Source organism: Elephas maximus, chromosome 13 (genome assembly GCF_024166365.1).
Source record: "Elephas maximus indicus isolate mEleMax1 chromosome 13, mEleMax1 primary haplotype, whole genome shotgun sequence".
NCBI lineage: Eukaryota > Metazoa > Chordata > Mammalia > Proboscidea > Elephantidae > Elephas > Elephas maximus.
Genome location: NC_064831.1, coordinates 47,394,169 through 47,407,712, shown reverse-complemented (window position 1 = coordinate 47,407,712; position 13,544 = coordinate 47,394,169). Strand labels below are relative to the sequence as shown.

The 13,544-nt window shown below is 42.2% G+C and overlaps 1 protein-coding gene across 11 annotated transcripts in view; it reads right to left on the bottom strand.

The window, feature by feature from the left end:
- Positions 1–897: 897 nt before the first annotated feature.
- TCF12 (transcription factor 12) overlaps positions 898–13,544 on the bottom strand; it is a 340,913-nt gene continuing 328,266 nt past the window's right edge. For 10 of the 11 annotated variants that reach the window (XM_049905316.1, XM_049905314.1, XM_049905315.1 and 7 more), the window contains 2 exons: positions 6,979–7,132; positions 898–3,269 (listed from right to left, as the gene is read on the bottom strand). In XM_049905316.1, coding sequence (XP_049761273.1) covers positions 6,990–7,132 — 143 coding nt within the window. In that variant the 3' untranslated portion in view covers positions 898–3,269; positions 6,979–6,989. The remainder of the gene's footprint in view (positions 3,270–6,978; positions 7,133–13,544) is intronic. The other variant, XM_049905317.1, reaches the window with a different exon arrangement.

Below are 13,544 nucleotides of genomic sequence, written 5' to 3'. Positions count from 1 at the left end.
GACATACAACCTCTCTGGTTCTCAGTTTTTATAAATCTGCAAATGAGGCATTGACTACATGGTCTCTATATTTCATTTCAGCTCTAACATTATATAGATATATATGTATACACACACATACAATTTTATTAAATGGACCTTTGTAAAAGTTATTTTGTATAAAGAGAAATCAAAGTAAAAAGTTGAATTGTTCTCACCAAATCCCATAAGAAGTAAAATGGTCTGTTGGGCCCCCAGTGCCCACAGTGGATTTTGTAATCAACCAAGAGAAGCGATTTGCCAGGATCCCAAGAGGGTGTGATGTGTCTCTGGGTATCTCAGTCAGAGGCCTACAGAAAGTCTCTGTTTGCCCAGGGAAGCGCTCAGGCTTTTGCCTGGACGGAAATCCTCAAGGATACTCACTGTGTGTATTTTTGGTGGGGGAGAGGGAGGCTGGGTGAAAACTGGGATTAAAGTCTTTACCTGAAACAGTAAATACACCATTCCCTAATAATGACATAGGCTTTTTAAGAGAGAGAAGGGATATGAAACATGTAACACTGCTTTAAAGAATGTCAAGTCAGAAAACCTCATTTGAGTCTTTTTTCGTCTTCTTCTACCAATGAATAGATTACCTGCACTGGTCAACGTTTTGGTCAACAACCTTTAGGAAAAAGCTAAGAGGCTACCAGCAGTAGAGAGGGCAAGAGGAGAAACATACAAGCCAGAGAAGCTATCGACTAGATTATTAACTTCGTTCTAACAAGTTTAATTCTGTCCTGAAGGGTTGCTGAGATAATGCTGTACTTAATGCAGGTATGAAAAGCAGTGTGGAATTTTCTGGGAGAAACGAGATGCAGAAAACAGAACGAGCTACTCCTTAGAAAAAAGAGAAATGTAAAAAAAACTCATTTGTTTACCATGTTAAAAAAAAGATGGCACATTTATTGCTACATAAATGTTATATACATATTGAGTTTTCTGTTACAGTGACAGAAAAAATTTTGAACTTCTTGCTGCTGGTTGAAAGGTTTACCAATAATACCTTGAATTTGACACAGGATACAAATCTGCAATAAACCAACAATGGAAACTGGAGAACAAGATGAGAAGCAATTCATCTCGGACAGTTAGCTCTTACAATACTCCATAGGTACTACGCTGTATGCTAGAATCCTACTATGGTCTTAAAATGCTATTGTAAATTTCTGATATTAATGAACAGGTTATGGTAAATAACCCTACATTTTTACTACCTAATATAATAAAATAAAGTAAGAAACTTTTTACTGAAAACTTTTCGATTTCAAAAATCTAGAAAGAGTAATATTTAGAATTCAAGAAATTTTCTTACAAGATTATTGTATAAAAGACTAGCTACAGTGAAAAATAAGCCAAATGTTTTTTTTTTTTTTTCTTTCTATTTTATGAAGGAAAGCTTCTGGGCATACTGCAAAGTCTAATAGAGCGAAAAAGACAACAAGCTCTGAAGAAAAAAAGGCCAGGCAGTGGCATATGTGTGCTCACACATCATAAGCGACAACTTCTGTTCAGCTGACTAACACTGCAATGAAGAACAAGGCCACAGACAGGGTCTGATGGAACTGGAGAACAGATGCAAACTAAAGTAACCAAAAAGTCCACTACGTCCACAGACAACTGATTAGTTAGGAATCATCCTGATTGGAGGATCTGAAGTTCTGTCTTAATTGCTTTTGTTCTTTCAAATTAACTGAAATCTTTACATTACATAGTGATTTGGGTCCTTTCTTCTGTGTGCTGATTGCCGTTGTTGATACTGACTATCAAGAATTATTAAGCCAAGACAACCTTGTTTAGCATGTTTTTCTTCTCCCAGGGTTGTTGTGGTGGAAGACAGATTTTATGGAAGTTCAAAGTGATTCTGATGTCTTAAAAACAACTCCTAAGGATTAGACAGAGGGGTGCCGTAAGGAGCAGTAAGTAGTAAAATGGACTGACGGTACTGGTCCAATGCTAATCTGGCTCACCTTTGTGGCATGGGGCAGATGGTTTGCAGTTGACTGAATCTCCCATCGATTCCTCCCTACTGACCAGCCATCCAAATGAAAAGAGAAACAAAGGCGAGGCTAAGGACACACAGGTGACCACCGCTCTTGTATTCCATTAGGTAATGAGCCTCGGAGTGGCGTGTTCATTTATCACACTACCTGCCTTGGTGACTTCTGGGTTTTGTTATGTTTGCCGTAATCACAGCCTGAAAATTCTCTTTGTGTTTTAAATGCATTTTGTGCTTACTTACAGCTAACACTTTACAAGTACTACATGTAGTACTCACTGCTTGGAAAACAAAGCAATTTCTAAAAAGTAGACTCTTCCCTTGTAATTTACACTTCTTGCTATTACAAGCTTTACTATGAAACCTAGAAGCTTGAAAAGTCTTGATTATTATTAGAAATAAAGCAACGTTTATTTCAGGGAAGCCTGGGGGGCAATATTTCCCCCTTTTAAAATCTTAGCGAGGCTATGGTCACAGCTGGTGTCTGCTCACCACTGCAGGGTGAGTGTGCAAAGAACACAGAGTTGCACAGAGGATTCTGGACTGTAACCATAAACTGTTCAGATTCAGAAACCAAATAACGCCCACAATGAGAAAAACAAAAACAAGTGAAAAAATCAGAGAGAGAGAAACGCTATACCAAGCAATATTTTCCTATTTCATGGAAAACACTATTCACATGGCAAAAAGACCAGAGAGGGCAACGAAAGACTTTTCCCTTCCTTTTTTAAGACACTAATAGGAATGCCGGGAATGCTAGGGGCCAATGGTTGTCACTGCTCTGTTCTCTGCAGGAACAGCTTTAACGAATGCTGGCATCAGCTGAGTGCAGGTCAGCTTTCCACATCAACTTTTTCCCTTTCTATGTAGACCTTACAGTTCCATAACAATAAATAAAATTTGTAGTTACAATGCATTTGTCAATTCAGTTTAGGCACAAGGCAACTTCCACGGTGAGTGGAGAGATCGAGACAGTCTCTGATTGTGCAGAAGCGACACACTGCTTGCAACCAAATGATATGTTCCAAACATCTCAGGGGCTGACGTTCTATCTGACGAGCTTCTTATCTTCACTTCTGACGGAAGTGTCGACCAGTTGCTTTGATCATAGGATTACATAGGAGTTTCTTGCTTCAAGTGTTCTGTGTTTTCTTCTCCCTCCTGTCAGGTTTGTGTCTTCAGATAATCTGAGTTGTCCAAAGTCCTTGTGGGGAGAGGTCACCTTCGATCTAGCCTACTGGTAACTCTGGAACTGTGTGGCAGGGGAGCCAAGGAAAAGAACAGTGCGAGTTAGAACACAATTGCTAAAAATAGCCCTTCCCCCACCAAAAAAAAAACCAAAGTTGGCAATTTTATTTATATCCAGGTTTGTACCAAATTAGCAGTCTGCTAAATGACTTGTAAATGAGCTTCTTCCCTTTCAGGTGTAACTGGAATGGTTTTACTCGTGTATAGTAAGGTTTTTAAAGGAGATCAGACGCTGACAAAATGACAAGCTGTGGGGTTAGAGGACAGCTGTGGCAACTGTGTAAACCTTAATTTTGGCAGCACTGGAGCCAGCAATCCCGAGCTCTGAGGTTCTCCTTATCCTCCTTCTGTGGTGAGCCAGGGTTGGAGCAGACATTTATTGCAGCCCACCATCTGGGTTAACAGCTTACATCTACTTCCTCCTCTAAACTGACCATTTCTCAAGTCAGAGGCTGTTCTGCATTCATTTTCATATTGGTCCCAATATTGTCTATACCAGGTCCTCAATAAATGTTTAATGACTTTACAAAGAAAGGCTCTACTCTACTGTGGTTAAGCATTTGGCTGCTAACCAAAAGGTCAGCAGTTGAAATCCACCAGTCACTCCATAGAAACCCTATGGGGTGGTTCTACTCAGTCCTATAGGGTTGCTATGAGTTGGAATCGACTTGACTGCAACGGGTTTATACATATCTATGTTCCCAATCTACACAGTAGTAACTCTGAAATTTTCCATTTTAACCATCTTTTGATGCAAATAGTTTTAGGAAAAATCATATCCCTCACAACCTCATTCAACAATGTTGTTGTTGGGTGCCATGGAGCTGATTCAAGCTCACAGAGACCCCATGACACTGTAGAACTGCCACATAGGGTATCCTAGGCTGTAATCTTTATGGCAACAGATCACACCAGGTCTTTTCTACCACAGAGCTGCTGGGTGGGTTAGAACTGCTGACCTTTCCACTAGCAGCTGAGTGTTTCTCCACGGTGTCACCAGGGTTCCTTCATCAACTAGTAACTACAGCGTTATGTAGTAACAGAGTGGTACTCCTAGGGATGGACAACTGAGGCACGTGGGGCTACCTGGCCTTCTATTAGCCGGTGGCAAGTCTTGCTGCTGTTACAGTTAGTCCTTCTGTGGTCACTTCTCAGCCATTCTGATTCTAGCAGCAGTTTTTCTGCAGCTCCCCCCGCCCCCCTAGCCCAGTCTCTTGCTGGTCTTAATCTGCTATTTCTAGAAAGAACTGACAGTTATCCAGTTAAACCGAGCAACTACCTCCCTGAAATTAGCAATCTTTAAAATATATTCCAAAATAGTAAATGCTACCCATTGTTGTACAGTCAGTTCCGACTGATAGCAACCCTATGGGACAAAGCAGAACTGCCCCGTAGGGTTTCCAAGGCTGAAATCTTAACAGAGACAGACTGCCACATCTCTCCCCTGTGGAGCGGCTGGTGGGTTCAAACAAACCTTCAGTTAGCAGCCAAGTGCTTCACCACTGCACCACCAGGCTCCTTTAATAAAAACGAGCGTACAGAATCTATGGTTTAAGAATCCTGTTCCCCTGGTGACAGGTGGGAGTTCTCAATGTTTAATCGAGTGGGAGATTTCCACTTTATGGAGAGAGATTAAAGGTAGAGATAGGAAAGCAGGAAGAGCTACAGAAAAGAAAGAGGAAGTAAATAGAACAGAGGGAGAAAAGGTACAAGGCTGGGAGAGAGGGCCCACGAAGAGCAAGCTGGAGAGACAACGGGAAGGGAATAAGAGAAATGCGCACAACAAAACAGACACAGGACACGGGCTCTGGGGGCAGTGAGATGTGGGATGGAAAGCTCTCTTTCTCTGTCTCACAGCTTATCTGGAACCTGAGCATAAGAAGCTGCTTCCCAACACTCTCCTTTGAAATAATCGGCCAATTCAAAAAGTCTCTTTTGCATTGAGAAACAGTGACGTGCTTTTATTTTTAGACTTCAAAGTTTATTCATGAAGCACAAGTATTTATTTTTCCATAGTACTTTGATTTTCCATAGACTATGAAACAATGGCTGGGTTTTAGGAGATTTGTCCATTAGCCAGCTCTTGCTTAAAGTCTCGTGGACGTGAATAATCTGTTAGACTGTGGGCTGTTTTGGTGGAACGGGTTTTAGGGGTTTTCTCTAGTACCTTAAACTATAATTTTAACTGATATTTAAATTAAATATTGACATTTCCCCCTTTTTTTCCCAAACGAAGTCTTCACTTTTGGCCTAGTTTGACCCTAGAAAGGATGTAAGTAGTGGTGAGAGAGACCAAATTCTTCAGGAAAAGGTGAGTTATTTACTAATGTTTGTAGTTTACACTCTTATCAAATTCTAGACTTTCAGCTCAAAATGAGATAGGCATGTTGTTGTTAGTTGCCCTCAAATCAATTCTGACTCATGGCGAGCCCATGTGTGCACAGTAAAACTGCCCCTTAGGGTTTTCAAGGCTGTGACCTTTCGGAAACAGATTGCCAGGCCTTTCTTCCGAGGCACCTCTAGGTGGGTTCGAACTGAAAACCTTTTGGCTAATGGTTGGGCACTTAATCATGTGCACCACCCAGGAACTCCTGAGACAGCCACAAAGCTGACCAAGTAAAACTGCACTTGATACTTTTTCTGCTCTAGACCTCCCATCCTGAACTTAGTGCTTTTGATCTGCTGATGAAATTGAGACAAGAACTACTCACTACGGAAGACAGGTTATAGAAACAAAGTTAACAATTCTATTCCTAACCCATTCTTTGGCTAAAATGCTACTGGCCCAAAACAACTGCAGTCTATATTGATTTCTGCCACCTAAGGATTAGCTTTGCAAGTTAGCAGACAGACAGTGTGAATGTATACACACACACACACACACACACACACACACACAAAAGATATGATTCACGGCAACCACTGCTTAGGCAACAATCTCCATTTACTTTTGTTTCTTAAAAAAAAAACACGAGGTGGGTTGTATCTAGTCCACGAAGAGGAAGATAAGAAAAACAGCTTTTCAGTAAGAGAAACTCCATCACAGAGAGGGGCATTCTGGCTCTATCACATATAACTCACTGCCTTCGAGTTGATTCCAAGTCATAGTGACCCTATAGGACGGAGTAGAACTGCCCCATAGGGTTTCCAAGCAGCGCCCGGTGGACCTGACCTGCTGATCTTTTCGTTAGCAGCGGAACTGTTAACCACTGTGCTACTGGGCTCCCCATCACATATACTTTATATTCATTAACAGATTTTATAGGGTGCGATTGATGTGCTTACAACGGGGAGGAACCTACAGACTAGAAACTTGCATTACTGATGCAACCAGCACCAAGCAGTAACTCTTGTGCACACAGGCTTCATGACAAAGAGCTAGACGACAAGGTAAGGCCGCTGAGAGCCCAGTCCTTCTGAGCAGAGGAGTGAGGAGCCTGAGTGGTGGCAGGGGTACTCGTAAGGATCCAGAACAGAAGAACCAAAAGCTTCTTATACGTCGCAGGACACTACCACACTTTCACGAGTAATGTGGTATAAAATGACACTAGCTCTCCAAGTCTGACGATCAAACAGAAAGACAAGCTACTGGGTTCCAAATTATATGTGACCTTTACAATGACTGGGGCCACCAGACAGCCCTGCTTTAAGGTTCTAACCTAGGTTGCGGTGAAGCAGCGATTTTCTCACACTTGCCCCAAGCCCACGCTTACCTGGCTGATGTTTACATATGACCCATAGGGTTGGTAGTTTCGGTAAGCCCGGGATGGCTCCCTGGCAGTGTAGTTGGCGGCTCTGCCGATACGGCAGAAACTTTTTCTTCTTCCCTTCTCTTAAGGCAGGCTGCTTTAGGGTTAAGGTTCCTCTCTGAAACAGAAGAAAATATTTTCTATCATTACGGTCATAAATTATGAATCAAAGACTGTGTTGCCTTAAACGAATCAAATTGATGTTATTTTTTTCTTTATGAGGGATTATCACCAGATTAGTAAACTGTCGTTGAGTCGATTCCGGCCCATACTGACCCTATACGACAGAGCAGAACTGCCCCACAGGGTTTCCGAGGAGCACCTGATGGATTCAAACTGCGGACTTTTGGTTAGCGGCTGAGCTGTTAACCACTGCACCACCAGGGCCCTGGGGCTTTTCAATTGCTGTGTAATTTAATTCCCATATTAAAAAGTACCACATCACAGAAAATGATGTACTCAGACAAAATCTCAGCATTAAATGAGCCTTTGGATTTGTATTTCTTCATTTTCTGCTTATGATTTAGTCAATCACCGTTTGATTTCATCTACAACGTTTTGGCTGTTATTAGTCTACTAAGTGTCCTCAGCATCCTGCTGAGATACGGTGTGCTGAACTGATACGAAAGCTGACATCTGTGCTTATCTAGGACCTTACCAGCAAAGAAGATGATAAACTAGAGATACTCTCAGCCACCACTTGTGGGAGAGAGGTAACTGGTGCATATCCTGCTTTTCTACTTTGACAGATATGTGGACGAGACGAATGCAGCTACATCATCACAACACAACTCGACTTTTTCTTCAGAGGTTTTTAAGCGAAGTAAAAATGTATATTTAAACGCATACATTTCAATACACATTTATAGTTCACTTCTGAGTTTGGAAACAGCAAAGAATTTTACTGTAAACTTAGCTGACTCAGTATTGACTATCACTGATGCATAAATGATAAACTTCATTTTGGTGTCATTTTCTAAGTCCCTGCATGTAGGAAAAGGCAGGAAGCCCAAATAAGTATGAGGGTTAATGGAGAAAGAAAGGACAATGTAATTTATTAGGACAACTAGTAGGAGAAGATGGTGAGCTCGTTATGTAAAGACACTAAGAGCTGCCTTCCGAACAGGTAATGTGCCCCTCTGCCTAGTAAGAGGAACTGTCTTTCATTAGGTGTCATCTCCCTTCACTGAGGAGGCAACAGCCTCATACAATGACCTGAGAGACTGAGAAGAGGGGATGAGTTAACATGTAAAACATAAAGGGATTTGAAAGTTTTCCAACTGAAACCATTTCACAATTTTCCTATAATAAAACATTGGTCTTAGCCAACTATGAAACCCTATATCACACCAGGAACTAGGGCGTGACTTCAAGAGCTGGAAAGGACCAGAACCAAAAATTCAGATTCCTACAGCCGCACCAAAGAACTTCCAGGGCTGGAGTGCCAGGAGACACTACAGATCAAGGAGGTTCCAGGAAACTTGAAGAGAAGAGAGGTCTGATCCAAAAAAGTAAAGGCCACTGCTGCAGTTTCCTGGTGTGTGAGCAGCCCATGGCACACGTGCGTTAGGTAGCCAGAAAGGTCTGGCATACAGGTAAGGAGAAGACAGATGTTACCTGCAGGGCACGAGAAACCCTTGGTTTCCCAGTCTTACACATTAGGGGAATTCTGTCTACTGACTTCTGTTTGTAGCTGAGGACTTAGCTCCTTAGCATATTTATAACACAATCTTTGGCTAAATCCAGTCACTTTTTATATTATTATGAGTAGGTAAATGTTTGTTGTTATGACTAGGTGGAGATACTTGCTGAGTGAAGAATTTTATGGTGACTGTTTTCTTGCTCATACAATAATCTGTTTATCCTGGAGTTAACAGTCGCCTAGTTTTTTTTTTCAGTATTGCTAACTCCCTTCCCCTCCCCCCGCCTATGGGGCAGTTCTACTCTGTCCTGTAGGGTCGCTATGAGTCGGAACTGACTCGATGGCAACAGGCTTTGGTTTTTTTGTTTACTTCCGCCTCCAAATGCTCCAGTAAAAACCAAAAAAACAAAAACAAAAAAACCAACCAAACTCATTGCCATCAAAGTTGATTCCAACTCATAGTGACCCTATAGGAAAGAGTAGAACTGCCCCATAGGGTTTCCAAAGCCGTAGCATTTACAAAAGCAGACCACCACATCTTTCTCCCACAGAGCAGCTGGTGGGTTCAGAGCGGCCGAGCTCTTTAACCACTGCACGACCAGTGGTCCAAATGCTCAAATAGAGTTAACAAATCCCTATCAATATTTTTTCTCAGGTCAAATATATCATAATCCTGTTACCATCAAGTCAACTCTGACTCACAGAGACACTATAGGACAAAGTTGGCCTGCCCCACAGAGTTTCCAAGGAGTGGCTGGTGGATTTGAACTGCTGACCTTTTAGTTAGCCGTCAATCTCTTAAGCACTGTGCCACCTGAGCTCCAGATATATCATTAAAAAAAAAAAAAAAAAATTTTTTTTTTTTTCCTACTAATTCAATTTCTTCATTTCTTTCTCTGGAGGCTTTCCTCCTGCAGCTGAGAGTCCATTTTCAGTGTGCGCTGGTTGCTCTGAAGGACTAGTACACAGCTCTTGTCACAGGGTTTCTATCTGCGGCTCTTCTGTGGTAGATTTTGTCTCCTGGGTTCCATGCCTTTGCCTTTCTTGATTATGGCCTTACTTGTTTAAAGCGTATACTCCAGGTGCTTTCTGAGAGAGTACATGGGGGGTAAAATTTTAAAGTCTTTGTAAATCTGAAATCTTTATTCTAACTTCACCTTTGACTGACGTTTTGAATAGATATAGAATTCTTCTTGCAAATTATTTTTCCTCAGAATATCAAAGGCACTGCTCCACTATCTCCTGACATCCCGCAATACTATCCAGAACTGATGATACTTTGATTCTTACTCATTTGGATATGAGCTATCTAAACTGTGCCTCTGGAAGCTTCAGGAATATTCTCTTTAGCCCTGTTGGCTCTGAAATTTCATGTATGTCAGCTTGGGGTCTTTTTTTTTTTTTAAATTAACTTTTATTGTGCTTTAAGTGAAAGTTGACAAATCAAGTCAGTCTCTCATACCAAAATTTATACACACCTTGTGATATACTAATTGCTCTCCCCCTAATGAGAGAACATACTCCTTCCCTCCACTCTCTCTCCTCGTGTCCATTCGGGCAGCTTCTGGCCCCCTCTGCCCTCTCACTTCCCCTCCAGACAGAAGATGCCAACACAGTCTCATGTGTCCACTTGATCCAAGAAGCCCGTTCTTCACCAGTATCATTTTCCATTTCATATTCCAGTCCAATCCCTATCTGAAGAGTTGGCCCTGCGAATGGTTCTTAACAGAAGCTCTGGGGACCATGACCGCTGGGGTCCTTCTAGTCCCAGTCTGACCCTTAAGTTTGGTCTTTTTATGAGAATTTGGGGTCTGCATCCCACTGCTCTCCTGCTCCCTCAGGGGTTCTCTGTTGTGTTCCCTGTTGGGGCAGTCATGGTGGTAGCCTGGCAACATCTAGTTCTTCTGGTCTCAGCTGATGTAGTCTTTGGTTAATGTGGTCCTTTCTGTCTCTTAGGCTCGTAATTACCTCGTGTTTTCAGTGTTCTTCATTCTTTGGGGTCATTTTTTAATTTTTTTTTACTTAGAGTAAGATTAGAGTCTACCAATCTCAAGACATATATTTTTCAGTTCTGGGAAAATTTCTGTATTGTTTATGTGACAGTCTCCTTGCCTCCCTTCTGCTCTCATTCTAGAAATCGTATTGGTCAAATGTTGGACTTCCTGGATCGAGGTTCTCTTAATTTTATTTCTAGTTCTTCTCTCCTTTTTCCCTCTTTTTATCTTCTTCTTCTACTTTCTGGGAGATTTTCTCAGCTTTATCAGCTGACTTCTCTATGGATTTTTTTCTGCTATCATATTTAATCATTACCTAAATGTTTTTTTCATGGCTTCCTTCACTTTAATACATGTATTAAGTAATAAATAGTAAGAAAATACTAACCCTAGCTTTAAAAAAAGTTTCCTTCTACTTCTTGCGTATTTCTTTTCCTCTGTTTCTTTGTTTTGATCCCCATCTCTTCATGTTGGAGCCTTTTCTTAAATCTTTGGTTGTTTCATATTTACAAGTTAAGATATCAGCTGGTGGGTCTTACTCTACAGCCATCTAAAAGTGAGACATGATTATTCAGAAATTCCTAAATCCAGAGGTTTCTTACCTCTGGAGGGTTTGGCTAAGAGAAGAATCCTTCAATTTCCTTATGGGCAGGGTTAATACACACTGAGGCCAGCATGAGGAAAGCAAGGTGGGAGAGGGCTGGTGGGCCCATCCTGGCCCATTCTCTGCTCTTCCTGGTGCCCAGATTTGTAGACTTTTCTGATTTCAATTTCTCCAGAAAACAATTCTCCAGGCTTTTGTGGTGGAAGGGAAGATGGAGAGGAGGCTTAGGGATCTGACTTTTCTGTAATGAACCTTCAGTCCTTCCTGTTTCAGCCTTATACCTGACCTCTGTCTTCTGCAATATCCAGGACCTCTAAGTATAGGGCCTTTCAGGGCCTGTGTGTAGTAAAATGCTTGCTTCATGTTGGTATTCCTCTCTGCAGTCTAAGTCCGTCAGTTACCACTACTCCGGCTACTTTCCATCTTACACATGTTTCTGCTCTCTCACCTGCTGTTGACTTCTCTCCCAATTGTCCTTGGGGTTAATACCATTTTAATTCATTTCAATGGGGACCCCAAAAGGAGTGGAGTATAATAATTACATATGTTAAACTGACCATGTTTAACCATCTCATAGCAACCAAATCTGGGATTTGGAAATTCATTTGGGAAAAGGAAAAGCCTTGGGTGCTTCCATGACCAGCCAGATTTGGAATCCACTGTCCTAGCTCATCCATCTTCAAACTCACTGAAGACCAGGAAATTAAAACTCTGACAGAATAGAAGTGACTGAGCTGACCTGTGGAAAGGGTGGGAAGTATCTGACCACTAATTGAGTCTTGGGTTAGGCTGAGAGTGCAAACTTGAAGGTAATACGTGAAATCTTCTGTGGATAGAAACGTAAGGAAATCGTAAAACTGCAATCATGGTAACAGGGAGACTTAAAGTGGCAATGGCAGAACTGGATGGGATTTGGTGTATGAGGTGAAGTGTTCTGGCAAAATCTGAGGCTTGGGAGGGAAGCCATTTTTCCCGCCCTTCCCCAGGATGCACTGCTAGACCTAAGTCTACTCTGCCCTTGTGGCATAAGCACTAGCGCAGGATGACACGTCGTGGACAGACAGATGTCAGCCTTGGAGCACCATCCTGAACTAGGAGAGCAGCTCAGAAAGTAGGAGTAGGGGTAGTGCCTGGAGTAGGTCACGTAAACAGAACGTATGGCTTTACTGCAAGCAGAGCCCAGGGGCTGCCAGGCAGGGTCCCTGGGCAGTGGATATATCAAACTTTGAGGGTGCTGCCTCAAATAAAGGCACAGCTTTGGGGGCTGCATGACAGGTTCTAAACCCTGTTAGACTGCGGGGCAGCAGATCTAAGTCTTTTACATAAAGCTTAAGATAAAAGGTCTGGGCTTTCAAGCCCAGAGGCTACGGATGGGGGGAAGATAGACTTTTCTGAACATAAACACAGTCCCTGGTAAAATTACAACTCAGCGTCTTTGGGGGTTGCTGAAACGCTAGTTAGTCAGTGGTTCCCAAGGCAGAACTTTCCAGAACTGTATGAAAAAGTCAGTACCCGTAATGGTGACCAGAAAGTCAGGAGGGAGCTGGACGAGCCTGGATGTTGGATTCTTTCGCAGGCTCAGTTTTTCTAAGGGCCTGCATGGGACACCACAAAATCAAACATTATAAAGTCCACCCAGGCTTGGTGGAGTTCCTAACTTTTGCAAACACAGAGGTACTTCTCATTTCGATGGCTTGGATCTGAGAGTGGATACTTCCAATGACTACAGGAAATATGAACGGCTCTCTAATGCACCATAGGAATGAAAGGTGCTGGACTGGAGTAACTCCTGGATCCTCCTGTCTAAACAGTATGACTTCCACAGCCCAGGTGGAGATGATGTCCTGACAATAAATCCACGTGTGAGATCAGAATGGGAAACAGCCTGGGCTGCAGAAGAGAATGAACACACCTGCCCCACTGAACACAGACGCCTTGCTGCCTTCAGAGTAAGACAAAGAGTATCAGATGTAATTTAAGACAGGAGATACCGCCATGTGTGAAGAACCACTGCTCCTGCCACAGGTGAGTGGGCAAAAACCAGGCTGTCTTGATGAATACGTCAAGGGAGCCCATAACTCCCTAAAGACCAGGCTGCTTTAACCACTTAACCTATACATGTATTTCAAGGACCTTGGGACAAGGAGGTGAATATCTATTTTTAGTGGTAGGTTGGTTATACGCAACAATAATCTATTGATCACTCTTATGAGTAAAAAAGATTGGAAGGAAGTGAGTGATTTCGGCTACTACTGTATATTTTTCTGAAAGTTTGTTCAAGTCTTCCAAC